Source organism: Oncorhynchus masou, chromosome 17 (genome assembly GCF_036934945.1).
Source record: "Oncorhynchus masou masou isolate Uvic2021 chromosome 17, UVic_Omas_1.1, whole genome shotgun sequence".
Classification (NCBI taxonomy): Eukaryota; Metazoa; Chordata; class Actinopteri; order Salmoniformes; family Salmonidae; genus Oncorhynchus; species Oncorhynchus masou.
This window is the reverse complement of record NC_088228.1, coordinates 36,516,770-36,537,830: the sequence shown is the minus strand read 5'-3', so window position 1 is coordinate 36,537,830 and position 21,061 is coordinate 36,516,770. Positions and strand designations below refer to the sequence as shown.

The 21,061-nt window shown below is 45.3% G+C and overlaps 1 protein-coding gene across 1 annotated transcript in view; it reads left to right on the top strand.

Moving 5' to 3' along the window:
- The window catches only part of epha4b (eph receptor A4b), a 188,316-nt gene extending 167,754 nt beyond the window's left edge, over positions 1 to 20,562 (top strand). Inside the window, exons 14-19 of the mRNA XM_064993203.1 lie at positions 5,657 to 5,718; positions 7,389 to 7,598; positions 16,388 to 16,537; positions 16,771 to 16,964; positions 17,106 to 17,246; positions 17,447 to 20,562. Of these exons, the coding sequence (XP_064849275.1) occupies positions 5,657 to 5,718; positions 7,389 to 7,598; positions 16,388 to 16,537; positions 16,771 to 16,964; positions 17,106 to 17,246; positions 17,447 to 17,546 (857 nt within the window). The 3' untranslated portion in view covers positions 17,547 to 20,562. The remainder of the gene's footprint in view (positions 1 to 5,656; positions 5,719 to 7,388; positions 7,599 to 16,387; positions 16,538 to 16,770; positions 16,965 to 17,105; positions 17,247 to 17,446) is intronic.
- Positions 20,563 to 21,061: the final 499 nt, after the last annotated feature.

Here is a 21,061-nt window from a genome sequence, read left to right as displayed (position 1 = left end):
ATTATACCCACTTTAAACCCCAAGAGCCTTCCATCCCGCTGTCCTGCTATTCTAATAACACCCTTCCTGTCTCTCTCTGATTGCTGCCATTGTTATGCAAATGGAAATGCAGCTCACACAGACGGATGAGGAGAGGAGAGTAGACCTTTTATTTCCTCCGTCTCTCCGCGCATCGGGGGGAAAAGTGCCGCGTGCGCTCTCCCTATCTCTCTCCCTATCTCTCTCCCTATCTCTCTCCCTCCGTCCTTTTATCTCCCTCCCATCCCTCCAGTTATCTCTTGATCCTCCCCTTTATGCGCCTCACACAATCGCTCTGGGCAATCAGCTCATCTGGAAAACCATCAATTAGGTGCACCTCGTCATTTCATCTGGCCACTATCCATCTAACGCATTGTCTCTCAGCACTTAGGTGAGGGCTGCTCCGATCTCTCCCCTAATCTGTTATCCTCTATTTAGGGAAAGTAGTTATTAGTTTTGGAGGCTCTCTTTTGTGTGAGGGACAATGTGAGTTTAAACACTCTTTTGTGTGGTGAATTTATTGGAGATTTGACGTGTTCCCCTCGCTCTCGTTATGCCCCTCCAGCCATACAAAAAGAGAGATCCACACCCTGTTAAATATATTATGTGTTGTTTCGTTAAAAACACCCTTCATCTTAATCTAGACCCAGTTACCATCTCCTGTTTAACATTCCCTATGTTTCTGAAGCTGGAACACACACAGTAAATAGAGGAGCCCGGTGGCGTATGAGATTCAGAGAGGCAATAAGAGGCCAGGTCTCTCGTTAAAAGCATGCGTTAATGAAGAGCTGTTAAAACATAAAACTCCTGGATCCATTTTACACTCTGCTGCTCTCACACCTGGCAGAAGATCAATAGGCAATCTGCAAGCCTGCTCACCGCCCTACTGCAAATGAACTAGCTCTGGAGCACTGAGCATCACACACAGATACACACTCTTAAAGGGATACTTCGGGATTTGGGCAATGAGGCCCTTCCTCTACTTCCCCAGAGTCAGGTGAACTCGTGGATATCATTTTTGGTTCTCTGCGTGCAGTTTGAAGGAAATTGCTAACTGGCGTTAGCACAAGTTGCTTGCTAGCGTTAGCACAAGTTGCTTATCAGCGTTAGCATATTTGCTTACTAGCGTTAGCATAATGACTGGAAGTCTATGGTATCTGCTCGCATGCTAGCAGATAGCTGTAGACATCCCCTCATTACGCTAACACTAGTTAGCATTGGCTCGCAAAACAACCTCTAACTTCCCTCATACTGGACACAGTGACGTAAAACGGAGTGTAGAAAACATGCTCTCTCCATGACATAGACTGACCATGTGAATCAAGGTGAAAGCTATGACCCCTTGTCGATGTCAACTGTTAAATCCACTTCAATCAGTGTAGATGAAGGGGAGGAGACAGGTTAATGAAGGATTTTTTAGCCTTGAGACAATTAGAGACATGGATTGTGTATGTTTGCCATGCAGAGAGGGTGAAAGATTGTAAGTGCCTTTGAACAGGGTACCATGAAATGCTTACTTACAAGCCCTTAACCAACAGTACAGGTCAAGAAGAGTTAAGAAAACATTTACCAAGTAAACTAAAGTTAAAAATAATCAAAAGTAACACAATAGCATAACAATAATGAGGTTATATACAGGGGTACCTGTACTGAGTCAGTGTGCGGGGGTACAGGTTAGTTGAGGTAATTTGTACATGTAGGTAAGGTTGAAGTGGCTATGCATAGATGATAAACAGCGAGTATGCTCCAATGCTTCCCAAAACTGTGGGGAGCATTGGAGTCAACATGGGCCAGCATCTGTGTGGAATGCTTTCTACACCTTGTAAGGTCCCTGCCCCGACGATTTGAGGCTGTTCTGTGGACAAAAGGGGTTGTGACTCAATATTAGGAAGCTTTTCCTAGTGTTTTGTACACTTAGTGTATACACTGTATTCTACTCTAGGCTCATCCTATATAACTACTGTATGCACTGTATACATCTGTTCTAATGTCTGCACACCATCATATGCACACATATATATATATTTATATTCCGGACTCTGACATTGCTCTTTCTGATATTTCTTAAGGTTATGGTTATTTTATTTTGGTGATTTTTGTGTGTGTATTGCTTTGTATTGTCAGGTATTACTGCACTGTTGGAGCGAGAAACATAAGCATTAAGCTGCTTCTGCGATGACATCTGTGTAACACTCCTTCCGTGGCTTCCACCTGCTTTTAAACGCTTTCATTAAATCACACATGTAAGATACTAAATTAAAGCTACACTCGTTGTGAATCCAGCCAACATGTCAGATTTCAAAAAGGCTTTTCGGCGAAAGAATAAGAAGCTATTATCTGATGATAGCACCAGCAGTAAACAAAGAGAGTAGCATATTTCAACCCTGCAGGCGCCACACAAAACGCAGAAATGAAATATAAAACATGCCTTACCTTTGACGAGCTTATTTTGTTGGCACTCCAATATGTCCCATAAACATTACAATTGGTCCTTTTGTTCAATTAATTTTGTCCATTTATTTGGCGTGTTTGATCCAGAAAGAAAACAGCTTTCAAATTGCGCAACGTCACTACAAAATATTTCAAAAGTTGCCTGTAAACTTTGCCAAAACATTTCAAACTGCCTTTGTAATACCTAAAGTTGTATTACAAAGGTAGTTTGAAATGTTTTGTATTGTATTTTTGTATTTTTAATGTTTTAAACGTTAATAATCTATCAAATTGAAACGGGTCTAACGCTACTTTTCAAATCTTGCGCAACTCTCAACAGTGTTACCCATTTCCTAGACGGCCGTACTTCTTCATTGCACAAAGGAATAACCTCAACCAAATTCCAAACACTGGTGACATCCAGTGGAAGCGGAAGAAACTGAAAACAAGTGCCTAAGAAATATTGTTTCCCAATGAGAACTCACTGAACAGACAGACCTCAATTTTTAAAACTTCTGAATGGTTAGTCCTCTGGGTTTTGCCTGCTACATAAGTTCTGTTATACTCACAGACATGATTCAAACAGTTTTAGAAACTTCAGAGTGTTTCCTATCCAAATATACTAATACTATGCATATCTTATATTCTTGGCATGAGTAGCAGGAAGTTGAAATCCAAAAGTGAAAATGCTGCCCCCTATACCTTAAGTTAACCTGTCTCCCCCCCCTTCATCTACACTGATTGAAGTGGATTCAATAAGGGATCATAGCTTTCAGCTGGATTCACCTGGTCAGTGTGTGTCATGGAAAGAGCAGGTGTTCTTAATGTTTTTTACAGTCATTATGAGCTAAAAGCTACACACAACTCATCTAAAACCAAGTTCGCTCTGTGGGCTTGAAGTGACTCTCTGCACTTGTTTATCTTAATGAATGTCTCTTTATTAATGAATGTCTATGCTGGGCTGAATTGAATGTGTTTCTGTAGGATATTAAGCACAGGGCTTTATTTGTTAACACAACAGAGGCATTGAGCTAATGGGAGAGAGGCTAAATGTGGCAACCTGATCCTGTGTGTATGTGTACACGGAACGTACACGCACATATGCGCGCGTGTCCAGCATGTGACTCCATCTCCGAGCCGTGGTCAACGGGGTCTATTGTCTGGGAGCAGAGCAACAGAGGGAGGGAGAGATAAACAGATAGATGGACAGAGGGGAGTGTGTGTGTGTGTGTGTGTGTGTGTGTGTGTGTGTGTGTGTGTGTGTGTGTGTGTGTGTGTGTGTGTGTGTGTGTGTGTGTGTGTGTGTGTGTGTGTGTGTGTGTGTGTGTGTGTGTGTGTGTGTGTGTGTGTGGTGCTAACCCCCTGCCATCTTGTCAGGCTAATTCTCCATGGTGGAAGTCCAGATGGAGACTTCAGATAGCACAGGAATTACAGACCAATCGGATAATGGCCTGGTCTAAATGAATGAAGGACGATCTGGACTGCTGAACTGAATGGTGGCGTTTTCGCAAGCGGTCAGAGTAGACAAAACACACAGTGAAAACACTCATCCCATTCTCTTTCTAGTTAGGGAAGCTCTTTTACTTCTCAAGCTTACCCAGAGACATAGAGCGTCGCTAACCTTCGTTCAACGAGATTATATTGTCATCCTTTCTTTTCAAACCTCGCACTCCTTCTGTCACAGTATCCTGTCTGTCTGTCTGCCTGCCTGCCTGCCTGTCTGTCTGTCTGTCTGTCTGTCTGTCTGTCTGTCTGTCTGTCTGTCACTCTCGCACACACACACACACACACACACACACACACACACACACACACACACACACACACACACACACACACGCACACACACACACACGTCTGTCTATCTGTCTGCCTGTTAGGTCAGGGGGGCCGGCTGTGAGCTGTCAGACCCCCCCCCCCCCCTTTGGCACGGATCAATCCCACAGACCCTTTCATCGGCGCCTTTGATAGAGCAGTCACAGGACACACACACACACACACACTTCTCCGCAGGACAGCCTCGAAATCAGATGGCTGTCGCAGTGCTGTCCCCATGCTCACCATGCAATACACACACACACACACACACACACACACACACACCCTCTGGCCTCATCTCTGGTAGCGGTGTCCTCTCTGACAGCCACATTAGTCTAAGGGATAAAAGTGGAAGGGAATTGGATTTTCCTCTGCTGGGGGTGAGGGTTAGGATGGGCATTTATCAGTGTGTGTGTGTGGCATTTATCTCAGTGAGATAGTGATTTCATTTAGGGTGATGTATCACCGTCTTTACCCAGTATAGAGCTGTACTGTAGGACTCCCCAGTGTTGTTACTGACCTCCCCTGACAACCTTATCCTCCTGCCTCCCTCACCCCCGGCTGCCCCTTTTCCTCCCCCTCATTCCTCACCTATCTTTCTTACCTTTATTTCTCTCTCCGTACTCTTCCTACTCTCCCCTCACCCCTGACAACCATATTTCCCTCAATCCTCTCTGCTCTGATCCCAATCTCACCCTTTACCCTCTTTCCTCACCTCTCTTTCCCTGTCACTCATCTCCTCCTCTTTCCCCCCTCTCTCTCTTTCCTCTCTCCTCCCTTCTCTCTCTCTCTTTCCTCTCTCCCGGGTGGGTGGGTGGGTGGGTGGGGGGGGGGGGGGGCTACACGGTCATGTAAAGCAGTGGGGTGCCTGCGTATGGGGGTACTTTGTTCATCAATTTGTAAGCCCCACCAGGTGCCAGGCGGGGAACTAGACCTGTCAATCAATCACATTGACTACCCCCTGCCTCCACCCCCTTCCCCCCGCCCCCATCACACATACAGGTGTTCATGTTCCCCCTCCCTTCGTCCGTCCCCCCTGTCCCATTCCCCCTCGACCCCAAGAGGCTGATCAATATTCATGAGATCTCAAGACGGCCCCCTGCACACACACCCTGGCGGATTGGCCCATAGTAATTATCTCCTGACGTTTATGCATGGCCCTGATTAGAAGCTGTCACTGTGAATGATGACGACATGCTGTACCCCAGAGAGAGAGCGAGAGGGAGAGGTGGAAGAGAGCGATGGGTTGAGGTGTGTGGGAGAAAGAGTGAATGAGGTTGGTCTCCGCTGTGACCACTAACCTCTCCTGGCTCAACCTTCTTGCCACCATCTCTCTGTAGTATGTATCTGTGTTGTGTTCTGTGTATAAATGTCAATGTGTTTTCCTCAGGTAAGCCAGTGATGATCATCACGGAGTTCATGGAGAATGGATCCCTGGATACCTTCCTGAAGGTTAGTTTGTGTTAACACACACACACACACACACACTACACTCTCATTATTCCTCTCTGAAGGTCAGCTTGTGCTGCTCCTGTAGTATTAAAACATATCTGCTGTTCGAAAGAGGGATGGAAAGAAAAATGAAGTGTTTGTAAGAAAGTACTAGAGTCCTTTCAGTTCTGAAAGAAAACCACTCGACCCCACTGGCCTCCTTCGTACTGGATGGAGGGATTTACTCACAAACCTAGAAACCCACACACACACCACATCAGTAATGTTTAGAATTGGACTTGGTATACATTGATGGACAAGTAGATGACCACGAGTGTTATGTCCATCTTTCCGCTCCTATAGCTACATCCACTAGACCTTGATCCTACTTTACGTTACATCAATATCATCCCACGTAATATCCTGTTCTACCACACACACTCACGCACAAACACACAACAGCTCTCTCTCTCGCTCTCAGAGCAATATCCATCTACATCCCCTGCCGGTGTTTCAGCAGCTGTGGAGTAAGTTAATTAGGTCTTGTTTTGTGAAATGCTGATTGATTGCTCTGTCTTTTCAACCCACAGACTTCCTCTTTTATCAATCTCTCCCTATCCTATAGCAGCACTTCCAGTAAGGGATACGAGGGAGACGACGACGACGGGGGAAAGGGGGGGGGGGGGGGTAGGCGTGAGTGGGGGTTGGAGAGACGAAAGGAGGGAGAGAGATGGAGGAGAGAAAGTGGGGGAGAGAGACAGAACTATGGTAGGGGAGAGAGAGAGATAGTGTGAGTGAAAGAGAACGAAAGAGAGGGAGGGAAAGGGATGCTTTGTTTTTGTGGCCGATGCTTAATTGATCTGGGGTCAAATGGAACACATGTAACCCTTGGTGGAGCTGGACGACCTATAACCCATAGAACTGATCTCAGAAATATATTGGATTTTTATGAAGCCACTATTTCTGAAAGTCATTATGGTGTGTGTGTGTGTGTGTGTGTGTGTGTGTGTGTGTGTGTGTGTGTGTGTGTGTGTGTGTGTGTGTGTGTGTGTGTGTGTGTGTGTGTGTGTGCGTGTGCGTGCGTGCGCGCGTGCGTGCGTGCGTGCATGCATGCGTGTGGTGTGTGCGTGTGTGTGTATATGGGTGTATATGGGTGTATATGAACGAGTGGTCTTCTTCCTCTTTTTGGTGTCAGTTTTCATCATCATTCAGCCAGAGTATTGTGGTTGTGAAAGGGCTCCACTTAAAGAGAATTGTATCTGCACTGCGGTAATGAGAGTAGTACAGTGGTGATCTGTTCTCAGTGACACAGCCTACTGTATATTAGTGGAACAGTGGAGATGGACGTTTGAGATTGTGGGAGAAAAGACTTAGTCGGGGTGGGGGGTGTAATTGACAGAGGTAAGCCTACTGTGGTGTGGGGGCGTGGTGTGTGTATACTGTATGTGTTCAATTCAAGCCAATTCAATCAACTTTATTGTTCCACAAGGGCGTGTTGTAGCTGGGTTGACGGTAACAACACAGACAAAACATGTAACAGCAAACAACTTGAATACAACAGTATCTCTCTCTCTCTCTCTCTCTCTCTCTCTCTCTCTCTCTCTCTCTCTCTCTCTGTCTCTCTGTCTCTGTCTGTCTCTCTCTGTCTCTCTCTCTCACTCTCGCTTGCCCCCTCTCTCTTTCTGTGGTAGAAACACGACGGTCAGTTCACAGTGATCCAGTTGGTGGGCATGCTGCGCGGCATCGCGTCGGGCATGAAGTACCTGTCTGACATGAGCTACGTTCACCGAGACCTGGCCGCCCGCAACATCCTGGTCAACAGCAACCTGGTGTGCAAGGTGTCTGACTTCGGCCTGTCCCGAGTACTGGAGGACGACCCCGAGGCAGCATACACCACACGGGTAAGACAAGACACACACCACAAATGTAATGTCAATGAGAATGTGTTACTATACCGCACATGTAGGTCAAGGAATGTGCTCGTTAAATCAGACTGATACAGGGTGGTTCGATTGGAATTTGGTTCGACCCTTAACCCCTTGGCAAGATGTAAAAGGACTGGATAGGCACACAGTCCATTTGGAAAGTATTCAGACCCCTTCCCTTTTTTTCACATTTTGTTACATTACAGCCTTATTCTAAAATGTGTTTTCCTCATCAATCTACACACAATACCCCATAACTACAAAGTGAAAACAGGTTTTGAGAAATACCATATTTACAGAAGTATTCAGACCCTGTGCTGTGAGACTCGAAATTGACCTCAGGTGCACCCTGTTTCCATTGGTCATACTTGAGATGTTTCTACAACTTGATTGGAACCCACCTGTGGTACATTTAATTGATTGGACATGATTTGGTAAGGCACACACCTATGTTTATAAGGTCCCAGGGAAAAAAACAAGCCATGATGGCGAAGGAATTGTCCATAGAGCTCCGAGACAGGATAGTGTCGAGGCACAGATCTGAGAAAGGGTACCAACACATTTCTGCAGCATTTAAGGTCCCCAAGAACCCAATGGTCACTCTGACAGAGCTCCAGAGTTCCTCTGTGGAGATGGGAGAACCTTCAAGAAGGACAACCATCTCTGCAGCACTCCGCCAATCAGGCCTTTATGGTAGAGTGGCCAGACGGAAGACACATGATAGCCCACTTGGCGTTTGTCCCAAGAAAGACTTGAGGCTGTAATCGCTGCCAAAGGTGCTTCAACAAAGTACTGAGTAAAGGGTCTGAATACTTATGTAAATGTGATATTTCACCATTTTTTTTCTTTCTATAAATTTGCAGAAATTTCTACAAAACAGTTTTTGCTTTCTCATTATGGGGTATTGTGTGGAGATTGATGAGGGTAAAAAAACGATGTAATCAATTTTAGAATAAGGCTGTAATGTAACAAAATGTGGAAAAAGTTAAGGGATCTGAATACTTTCTGAATGCACTATATACTCTACGGTAGATTTAGCTATATATGGCTTTGGGTATAAGCAATGTGGTAATTGTACTGATAGGCCGAGGTGGAGTTTCCCCCAATCCAATCATTTCAGATCTACAAAGGCTTCATTTACACAGGCAGCCCAATTCAGATTATTTTTTTTTCAGCACTGATCTGATTTTTCAAAAGACCAATTACTGAAAAAAAAAGATCAGAATTGGGCAGCCTGTGTTAACACAGCCTTTGTAGATCTGAAAGGATTGGATTTTTATCAATTATCAATGAAAGCATTGTATTTTTATCAATGTTGTAGCGTGTACTGTATGTTTGTGAGGTTGAGTGACTGAGAGAAGATGGCGAGAAAGAGAGAGATTGCGAGAAGGAGAGAGCTTGTCAGTCCATGTCAGTGCCCCTGTCGTCCCAGTATGCGGTAATTGCAGGTTTGTCTGAGAAAATGCATTTCTTCTCTCACCTCTCTCATACCCTTCTTCACCTCAACCCTCATCCCACTCCCTCTCCCCCTTACTCCTCTCACCAGCATGTCCCCTTTTCACCTCTCTACTTTCCATTTTCCCCCCTCACTCCTTCCCTTCCTATTGCCCCTTACTCTCTTCCTCTTTTGTGAGAGAAAGAGAGAGCGGTAGATTGAGAAATCTTGTGTGAAAGAGCCTGTCAATCTCTGTTAGTCTAACAGTGCCCCTTGTCCTCCCATTGGGATAATTGCGGGTTTGTCAGAGAAGAAGCTTCTGTTTTTCTCACCTCTCTAGCTCACCGTTCACTCCCCTACTCCTCGCCCCTCATGCCCCAGAGATAAAACGAGGAAGATTATACTAATGCCCAATGCCAGATCGACCCCTTACCTCCTTGTCACATCACAAAGATATAGAAGAACTGGATAAGCGCATAGATCTAGCTACAGTGCCTTCGGAAACTATTCATAACCCTTGATTTATTCCACATTTTGTTGTGTTACAGCCTGCATTCGAAATGGATTAAATGTCTATAATTATCTCACCCATCTCACCCATCTACATAATAACAAAGTAAAAACGTGTTTTTATACATTTTCAAATGTATTGAACATGATATACAGAAATAATAAATGGACATAAATATTCACACCCTTGAATAAATACTTTGTTGAAGCACCTTTGGCAGCGTCAATCTGGGTAAGTCTCGTAAATGCTTTCTACACCTGAATTGGGCAAAATTTGCCCATTTAATATTTTTAAAAATGTTCCAGCTCTGTCAAATAAGTCAAAACTGTAACTCGGACACATTCACTTTCACTGTCTTCTTGGCTGTTGATCATTGCTAGACAACCATTTTCAGGTCTTGCCATAAGACTTTCATGTAGATTTAAGTCAAAAATAAATCTTGGCCACATTCACTGTCTTCTTGGTAAGCAACTCCAGTGTAGATGTGGCCTTGTGTTTTCGGTTATTGTCCTGCTGAAAGGTGAAGTTATCTCCCAGTGTCTGGTGGAAAGCAGATTGAAACAGATTCTTCTAGGATTTTGCCTGTGCTTAACTCATTCTGTTGACTTTTTATCCTTAAAAAAACTCCCCAGTCCTTTATGATTGCTAGCATACCCATAACATGATGCAGCAACCACTATGCTTGAAAATATGGAGAGTGGTACTCGGTAATGTGTTGTATTGGAGTTGCCCCAAACATAACACTTTTCAGGACAAACAGTGAATTGCTTTGCCTCATGTTTTGCAGTATAACTTTAGTGCCTTGTTGCAAACAGGATGCATGTTTTCAAATATTTGTATTCAGTGCAGGCTTCCTTCTTTTGTGGAGTAACTATAATGTAGTTGATCCATCCTCTGTTCTCATATCACAGCAATTAAACTCTGTAACTGTTTTAAAGTCACCAGTCGCCTCATGGTGAAATCCCTGAGTGGTTTCCTTCCTCTCTGGCAACTGGGTTAGGAAGGACGCCTGTATGTTTGTAGTGACTGGGTATAGTGCTACAACATCCTTAGTGTAATTAGAATCTTCATCGTGCTCAAAGGGATATTCAATGTCTGCGTACATTTTTTTTTTATAGGTACCCTTCTTTGCATTGAAAAACTTTCTTGGTCTTTGCTAGAAATTCGCTACTCGATTGAGAGACCTTACAGATACTTGTATGAGTGGGGGTACAGAGATGGGGTAGTCATTAAAAAAATCATGTTAATAACCACTATTATTGAATATGGAAGGAGTCCATGCAATTTATCATGCGATTTGTTAAGCACAATTTTATTCCTGAATTTAAGTAAAGCTTGGCATAACAAAGGGGTTGAATACTTGACATTTCAGCTTGACATTTATTAATTTCTAAAATGTTCTACAAACAGAATTCCACTTTGACATTATGCGGTATTATGTGTAGATCAGTGACACAAAATCTAAATTTAATCAGTTGTAATAATCAAGGGGTGTGAATACTTTCTCTCATACCCGCTCACTACGCCGAAACCAGTCGTCGACAGCTGGGACAGTACTAGGCTCCGCCTCCCAAGGAAACATGGGGGATTGGTAACCAAGGACACACTGAAACGGAGTAAGGTGGAGGGATTAGTGCATGAGTGAGTTCTGAGTGTTTTCGGCCCAGGCCATATACCGACTCCAGTCGTGTGGAGAGGCAGAACATTTGTTCAGGTGTTCTGTCTGCCCGTTGGTCTGGGGGTGGTACCTGGAGGAGAGGCTGAGGGTGACCCCCAGTCGGTCGCAGAAGGCTCGCCACACCCGGAAAACAAACTGGGGCCTGTGGTCAGAGACGATGTCCTCTGGAATCCCATACAGACAGAACATCTGCTGGAACATACACCCCGCCAATTCCATGGTGTTAGGTAGATGAGGAAGAGGAACCAGACAACACATTTTTGAAAAACGGTCTGCTATGATAAGGATGGTGGTGTTACCAGAGGATTCAGGAAGGTCTGTGATGAAGTCAACAGCTATGTGGGACCAGGGTCTGTGAGGGATTGGCAAAGGTTGAAGCTTCCCGGAGGGGAGATGACGAGGGATTTGGGTGCAGACTGGACAGGAGAGTTCGCAATCCCTTACGTCGGATGCCAGTGAGGACTACCAGAACCTCCGGGCTAGATGTTCGGTGGTTCATGTAATGCCCGGATGTCCTGACCCCAAGGACGTGTGACACTATTGCATTTAGTTGGGGTCTAACAGCTGCTGGTACGTAACTCCTCCCAGATGGTGTCTCAGGAGGAGCTGGGTCTGAGGTAAGGGCTTCTTGTATGGCAGAGTGAACCTCCCACTGTACCGGTCCCATAATGCAAGAGGAAGGAAGAATGGTCGGAAGGTCAAACTGGTGGGAGAGAGCATCAGCTTTGACATTTTTCCTTCCAGGGATGTATGTAACATGGAAATGGAAGCGTGTGAAGAAGAGCCCAGCGGGCTTGTCTGGAGTTGAATCTCTTAGCCCCTCTGAAATATTCCAGATTATGATGATCTGTTAGGATGAGAAAGGGATGTGGTGCGCACTCCAACCAGTGCCGCCACTCAAGGGCCAGCTTGATGGCGAGGAGTTCTATGTTCTCCACATCGTAATTCCTCTCAGCAGGGGATAACGTCTTGGAGAAGAAGGCACGGGGATGTGATTTGGGAGGTGTTCCCACCCGCTGAGAGAGTATGGCTCCTACTTCAGAGGCATCCACCTCCAGGGTGAAAGGAAGGGTCGGATCAGGTTGGCAAAGGACAGGAGCTGAGGTTAAGAGGCGTTCCCAGTTGTTGAACGCAGTCAGGGTGGTATCAGTCCATTGAAGGGTCTGGGTCTTTTGGCTGGTGAGGGCAGTGAGGGGAGCGGCTGTAGAACTGAAGTTCTACAGTAGTTGGAGAACCCAATGAAACGTTGGAGTTCCTTAACGGTGGTGGGTTTGGGCCAGTTACTGATGGTGGGGACTTTGTTCTCATCCATGCTGACCCCTCCAGGTGTCAGTACGAAGCTTCTAGAGGTTACATGGAAGGCACTCTTTTCAGTCTTCACATAAAGGTTATGGTCAAGGAGCCGTTGAGGAACCTTTTGCACCTGCTGTATGTGTTCCTTCAGGGAGTTGGAGTAAATCAGGATGTCATCAATGCAGACAATGAGAAAGTGGTTGATCATATCCTGGAAAACCTTGTTCATAAAGGATTGGAAGACTGCAGAGGCGTTCGTAATGCATGACCAGGTGTTCGTAGTGCCCTCGAGCGGTGATAATGTCCGTCTTCCATGCGTTGCCTTCAGGTATACGGACAAGGTTATATGCACTTCACAGGTCGAGTTTAGTATAGATGTTGGCGCAGCCCACTTGTTGAAGGGTCGCTGGGATCAGAGGACGAGGGAAACGGTTATTGACCGTTACGTCATTCATGGAATGATAATCAATACATGGACGGAGACCACTGTCCGTTTTTCCGACGCAGCCAGGGAAGAAGAATGACGAATGAAACCGTTTGAGTGATTCATCAATGTTGTTCTTCATTGTCTCATTTTCTGGGAAAGATAGGGGTAAACACGGCCCTTCGGTGGGGACACTCCAAGGAGTAAATCAATAGCACAGTCTCCTGGGCGATGTGGTGGCAGAGTAGAGGCCTTGGTTTTGCTGAAGACATTGCTTTACTAGGCGAATTTAGATGGTATAGTGGGAGGCAATGCAGAGGCAGAGTCCTCAATGGTGGTGGCTCTGCAGGGTAGGCTGAGACAACTGGTGAAGCAGGTAGAGGACCAGGACAGTAGTTCACCTTGTTGCCACGAGATGGCAGGTTCGTGATGACAAAGCTAGGGGTGTCCAAGGATGAGTCGCTGTTTGGGGGATGAGAGTTCCATGAGTTGAATGGTTTCGGTGTGAAAGACTCCAATCTGGAGGGTGACGCTCTGTGTCAGGGGCGTGATGAATCCTGTGCCCAATGGTACAGGGCAATGGCTGAGTAGACAATCTTTCGCTCCACAGTATAGGCAGAGCCCTTTCTGGATCCGCTTTTACCGTTCAATACACGGGAGAGGAGCATGGCCCAACTGCATGGGTTCTGGAAGACTCGGATGGAATAACGTGAAGAGAATGTTTCGGGTTCCTGGGTGGCAGAGTTCTTCAGCGGTCGGTGATGAGGTGGTCGATGGAGATCCAAATGCATTGACGTAAATCCTGAAGGTCACCTCTACAGGCCAGCTCCACCTGAAGTTCCCTGTTGAGCCCTCTTCGGTAGACGGTAAGTCAAGAAGCAGCCTCATTCCATCCACTCCCTGCAGCCATGGTGTGGAACTCGAGGGCATACTCGGCAACTAAATGACGTCCTTGTTGAAGTTCTATGAGGAGGTCTCCTATAGGACGACTGGAGGGAGAGTGATCGAATACCTCTTTGAAGAGGGTGTGGAAATGGGTCTCAGATCCGAGTTCTGTGCTGTTGGCAGTCCATATGGCGGTGGCTCAGGGCTTTGCCTGTGAGTGGAGACACAACAAAAATCCACCCTGCTGTTGTCGGTGGCGAAGTTAGTGATGTTGTGCTCAATGTATTTGCTCTTTTGCATCAGAAATCCCTGACATTTCCCTGGCAAACCGTCATATTTTCCAGGCATGGGTATGAATGAAGGAGGGCTATGGGTTACGATACCTGGCATCAGAGGAGTAGGGATAGGCTGGCGGAGAAGATGGCAAATTTCCTCCATAAGCTCCTCTTGCTGGGTTAGCCGCCGCTGTAGCTCCACTGAATCCATTCCGTTTTTAGGCGAGGTATTCTGATGTGAATCCCCATGGAGAAAAAGGTGTAGATTCACGTGCAGAGCGTGGTAGATCATGGTCACAGGCAGGCAATGGTCAAACACAGGTAGGCAGTCAAAAACAAACAATAGCTCACAACCATACAAACAGAAAGAAATAACTGAACTAAATAGGGAGCTGATGAGACCAGGTGAGAAACAAACACAGGTGAAATCAATGAACAAAAATGAAAGACAGGGCTACGTTCCAGAACACAAAGAAAAAGAACACAAGGTTGATTAAGAAAAGAAAAGTAGAACCTTACAAGACTAGCTATATTTCTTAGAAGATTAAAGCAGGACTGGACAACCTTTTTTCCATGCAGCTAGAGGTTTAGGTCAGGGTCAATGAAGATGCCAAGGTTTCTGTCCGTAGGCTTTACATTGGTGGACAAATATCCAAGGTTATTTACAATATGGGTTCTAGCAAGGTGGGTGCCAAATAAATCAACCTCTGATTTCTTATCATTGAGCTGGAGAAATTGGTCAGACATCCAACATTTGATGTCAGCAAGACACTTGTGAAAGGTAGCTATGCTAGCTTGGTCACTCGGTCAGATTGGTAAAAAAAGAAGCTGCGTGTCATCTGCATAGCAGTGAAACTGAATGTTATGATTGCGGATGACGTTACCAAAGGGAAGCATGTAGAGGGGAAAAAAGGATGGGGCCCAGAATTGACCCCTGAGGGACACCACAGTGAATTGATGCTGGGGATGATGCTGAACCACCCATGCATGCTCATTGAGAAACGTATGCTACATAGATATGACCTGAACCAGTCGAGGGCAACGCCGGAGATTCCCACTCACCTTTCCAGCCCGTCAGCAAGGATGTTCTGATCAATAGTATCAAATGCTGCACTGAGTTCTAAAATAACTAGAATGGAGCATTCACCGGCATCGGCAGCCAACAGAAGGTCATTACTGACTTTAAATAAAGCTGTTTCGATGCTGTAACATGAGTGGAAGCCCGACTGGAATTTTTCAAATAAGTTGTTTATACTCAAATAAGCCACAAATTGCTTGAAAAAAACTTTGTCTAAAATCTTGGATAAAAAAATGGACGTTTAGAGATCTATAATTACTCAACCAATGTGTCAGTCGCTCGCTGGTAGGTACTGTACATCTACACACACAGTCAGCAGTGTCAAGAGACTCACACACATACATCTACAGGCCATAGAGGGAAGGAGGGATAGAGGAGAGGGAGGGGGTAGGGGAGAAGAAAAGATGCAGAGAGAGAGAGAGAGCGAGGGATGGAGGGAGGGAGGGAGGGGATGGAGGGGATGGAGAGGGAAGATAGAGAAAGAGAGACAGAGAGAAAGAGTGGAGTGAGATGAACAGAGGGAGGGGGGGTTAGCAGGGGAGATAGAAAAGGAAAGGGGGGGTGACTGCTTACTTTGTCTCTTTCATTTGACTTTGACCAGAGAGCTGGGACTAGAAGGAGTTCAGCAGTAGCAGCATGTTAAGACTGGTGTGATCTGTGTAGAGAGCCAACCAGGCATCTTAATGCCGTCTCCTCTGTCCTCCTTATACACAGTCAGTCCCAATGCCTTTTAAAAGCCTGTTTTCTGCTATGCCTACTCCATCTACACTCCTTTGATCCTTATTTTCCTCCTGAACAACAAAGGGAAAGGCTTGTGAAAGGCTTGTGAAAGAGGACAGATGGAGGAGTGAAGTCAAAGCTCTACTGTGGTCCCTGTTATTGTGCGAATAGAAAGAAATGCTTTGGGTTTGTGTTTTAATCAATGAATATAATGAGGTACATCCCTATGACTACTCGGTTCTGTGTTTCCGTGCAGTTCTTTGAGCTTTCCTACCTACGCACCCACAACAGGGATTGTTCCCCTCTCTCTTTCAATAGAATTCAATGAGTTGGTACATATTGCCAATGCAGACTGTCATGAATAGTAGTAGTTTGTAAATCCTGTATTAACCTTCCAAGTAATGTTTTATTAACCCTTTCTACATGTACTGTTAACCATTTACAAACCTGTTATTAACCCTTCCAGGGAGGGAAGATCCCCATCCGATGGACGTCTCCAGAGGCCATTGCCTACAGGAAGTTCACGTCAGCCAGTGACGTGTGGAGCTACGGCATCGTCATGTGGGAGGTGGTCTCATACGGAGAGAGACCGTACTGGGAGATGTCCAACCAGGATGTGAGTCGTTTCAGTATAATAAATCACAGTGTATTGCTGATATGGTTAATGATATGTTAATCAATGATTCGCTATTGATGGCTGGTTTTGTGCGGAAGCTAGGTGGACTCAGTTGGCTTTCTCTCCCATCCTCGGTGGATTCAAATTATTATGATGACAATTTTTGTGATTGACTAGGGTCTATCTAATCCGCCCCTATTTCTCTCTCTCTCTCTCCCTCCCCCTATTTCCAGGTGATAAAAGCGATAGATGAGGGATACCGTCTTCCGGCCCCTATGGACTGTCCTGTTGTCCTCCACCAGCTGATGTTGGACTGCTGGGAGAAGGGCCGCAGCGAACGGCCCAAGTTTGGCCAGATCGTCACCACCCTGGACAAGCTGATCAGAAACCCAGCCAGACTCCGAGAGCTGGCCAACAGCTCAGTATGGTGAGTTACAATGGGTCAAAAAACTCAGTCTTCAGGCACACACTGTCAGATCCAGAATAAACTATTAGAACTAGTATCTGGACTGTTTGGGATATTTAACTATGCTGATAAGAATGTGTATATTCTCTCCTGTTTGCCCAGCAGGGAAGACCCAACCACTCCGGAGTTTAGTGTGAGTACGGTGGAGGAGTGGCTGGAGGCCATCAAGATGGGCCAGTACAAGGAGAACTTCTCCAGCGCTGGATACGTCACCCTGGACTCTGTCCTCTACATCACCATCAGGTGAGAGACATGGGCAGGGCTGGACTGAGCTGGGCAGTGCTGAGCTGAAGCGGGGTTGAGCAGGGCTAAGCTGAGGCTGGGCTGAGCTGGGTTAGGGAAAGGGGAGTAGGAGTCAGCAGAGCTAGGGGGAAAGGGGGAGTCTGTTGTTGCTGCTGTTTCTCATTTTTCTAAGCCCCTTTTTGCTCTGTCCTCTTCTGTAGTGAGCTCGTTAAGATGGATGTGACTTTGGCGGGTCACCAGAAGAAGATCCTCTCCAGTGTCCAGAGCCTGCAGACCCAGGGGACCCACGTCCAAGTATAACAGTTTCCCCATAGAGACACACTGAGAGAGAGAGAGAGAGAGAGAGAGAGAGAGAGGGCCAAAATGGATGCTCTGCTTTGAGTTTAACCACTGAGACACGCTGAGATTAAGCCAATATAGACATCTTGGGTTGGGTTTCCCCATACAAAGACACTTAGATGGAGCCGTAATGGACGCTCGGCTCCTTTACTTCCTCTTCGCAGCTTCACCATTCCACCCGTCCTGGATGTTTTGATAGCGTAGGCACTTCCAGCTTCTGTCCACGCACTTAGAGGCTTAGCAACCCAGCAACCTCAGAAACCAGGCTACATCCAAGACGTCTCTGACCGTATCAATAAGAACAACAAAAATGGTAAAAAATAAAAAATGAATTCGATTGTAATTATCATCACTGTCTGTGAAGTTTAGTGTACAGTTGTTTTTATGGTTGTTTTGTTTTTCGTTTTACAATAAGCTGTTTTTTATTTTCTACACAGTTTATGGTGCCAGGAGATATTGTATATGTATAGATAAATGTTTACAAGAGCTGTGTGTCAGTCCGCCAGTCTAGAACTGAACGTAAAGTTTGTATCAGTGGTCAGGCAACGCAGGTGGGATGTTCCTTCCTGGTGCATGTGTTGCCAGGCCCCTCCCCTTCCTATAAGCCCCTCCCCCAGGACGCTCTTCGACGTATCATGGATGTGTGAGGGAGGTAGGAGAAATAGAGGGATGTGAAAATACGAGATGGAGATGTCTGTTCATGGTCTCAGAAGACTTCCATTCCGTTTGGCCAGGAACAGACAGGGCTTCCATCGCCACTGCTTCCAGACGCACACAGTTCACTTGAGTAAGTTCATTTTAGTACATGCTAGAGCAGCAACGTGTAGGACGCCGTCGGTAAGAAGCCTGCAGGGCAATACAGTGTTGGCACATTTTCTTCCAAGGGTTGGCCTCAGTTGGAGAAGCTGTACCTTTTGGTGACAGAAGAAGAGCGGAGAAGTAGATAACCTTGTATGTGTGACGTTGACACTGTTTGGAATGTGTATCTGTTTCGCAGACGTTGTGCCCATGTACAGTTAGTATTGCTCTGAAATGTTGGGCAAAGTCAGACTTGATTGTGAGGTAGACTTGACTTGAGTAGACTGTGCCGAGTGATGTTTTTTTGCCTCATTTCACCTCTGATTAACATGGGTTCATTCACCGTTTGTCCTAACCACCTCTGTTCAGTCATGCCAACTGCTTCCAAATCTACAAGATCCAATGTCCTATTCAAGCAAACCTGCTAACCTAATTTCCTGGATAAGTGAGAGAGAAAAAACATCAATGTCCTGTGCTCAACAAAACAACGTTTTCTATGTGAAACTAAGGAAATTCAACGGCATATCAAAACCAACATGCCCTCTCACTTTGGGGAGGGGAGGGTGGAGTTTTGGACTTATCTAGGAAATCCAGCTAGGCCCCTTTGATTGAATATGGTCGTCAATGTCCACTGCACCCCTGTTTGTATCTGGTTATGTTTATGATAATAGTGTTATTCTGCTACCTGACTGGACCACAAACACACCAACATATATACCATTGTACCATACTGTAAAATATGTACAGAGTTGATTTGAAACTCTAGAATGTTTGTAACAATAATGGTGACGATGATGATTACGGTGATGTACTTTTATTCTGAAGGAGGAGAGAAATCTGGCATTTTTTTCCCTTGCGGAGGCGGGTCATGGGAGATAGGCAGCGTGTGATTCGTATGACCTGGCCTATGGAATGTACGTTTACGTAGCATGGGTATTAAGTTTCAGCCTTTGATTGACAGGTGACAGGGAGTGCAGTTTTCACTCGGGCCGTGGACCTGAGGACGCTCGACTTTTAGATGCCTTATTTACTGTGCTACCTTTCCTTTTCCGTTCCTCTCCTCCCCTGATCCCCCATAGAGGCGGAGTTATGACTACATCTGTACATAGTATTTATCTGTTTCCCTGAGGTGACGTCACAGAAAATATCTTTTTTTTGTCCTTTTTTTTTTTCTTTAACTGAAAACCCCCAGGCGGTTATCACCTCTGTTTTGATTCTTTAAAAAAAATAGTATACATAAAACTATACTGCTGCTGTAAATCAACCACCAGTTTATTGAAAGCTGTATTTGAAAAACACATTAGAAAGTCAACTTTTCATGTTTGTTTTGGTTTAGTTATCTGACCTGTTGGTCTTCTGTTGTCTGGACTCGTTGTAGCAGAGAGAAGTTATAATTATTCCCTTCGTATCCCAAAGCTCTTTGAAGTGTTCCAATGCCTCCCACACATATGATGGAGATGAGCAAATCTCAACAGCTAAAATTAACCTTTGTCTTTCCAATGTGTCTCTGAAGGTGGCTATTAATGATGCGTTACCAACAAATGATGTGTTCGTTAAAGTGAATGGATTGAATTGCCAGAAGCCTTTTGCGGTGTCATCAATTAGATTCAGATATACAACAAATGACAGCAGCATATTGCGTCTGTTCGTTCAGACTCAAAACAGAAAAATACTGCAAGACAGTGGTGACCAGTTGAAGGTTAGCTGTCTGTCAGTACTCATCATTTTACACTTTGAAATTGTCCTCGTTTGGTAAGCTAATCCATCACTCCCCAACCGGACGTCATAACCTTTGACCCATATCTCACGACCCGTGAACCTTAGCCAGGCTCTGAGTCCTTTCATGTGGATGGATAAAGTTTCCCCTTGGCACTGTTCAAAGGTCAGTTCTGTGTTCCCCGCCTAACAGTTAAAGTTAGGATATGGAAATAGTAAGCTGATCCTAAATAATTGTTGATGAAGTCTTCTACCCCACAGCCAGGCCGGTTATTTACATGTTCCCAGACTGATTCCTTGTGAGATTGTTCTCTCGCTCTCCCTGGTCTTTCTTCCTTCCTGCCCTTGGCCCATTATATTTATCATGGCAGATTTCTAAACGCTTGTTCAAAGGGTGTACTCATTCTAAAGTCCTTCATGTCGCTGTAATAAATATGCTAATATTTTTTATTTCTCACCTGAAGCTCTTGGTGTCTTACTTTTCTTTTACTCTCTCTCTCTCTCACACACACACACACACACACATCAGAGACGTGCACACACGGTCACACTCTCAAATGTATAATAATGGCTATGCCTGAGCTTGTAGTATTTCCCAGGGGTCGGTGGTATAAGGGAAGACTATGCGTGGCACCTTTATTGTGAGGAAACGTAAAGCTGAAGCTTAATCAGGCTATGTGTCATTTAGGTTTAGGTTTTATTAGATGTGCAAAGACAGTCGCTGCCTGTTAAGGATTCCTACATGCACCGTGCCTGTTCTGAAAACACTAGATAAGATGGCAGCACTAAGGAGGGTTCCTGCTCGCTTAGCTTTTTTTTATGGCTATTTTTACGTTAATTATTACTTTGTTTGCTCAGAGTGTTCATGCAATAATTTCCTACGACAGACACACTTCTGGATCATGAATGAGAAGCTACACACTTATCTCTTGGCCTCCCAGATCTGGAGTACTAGATTCGCT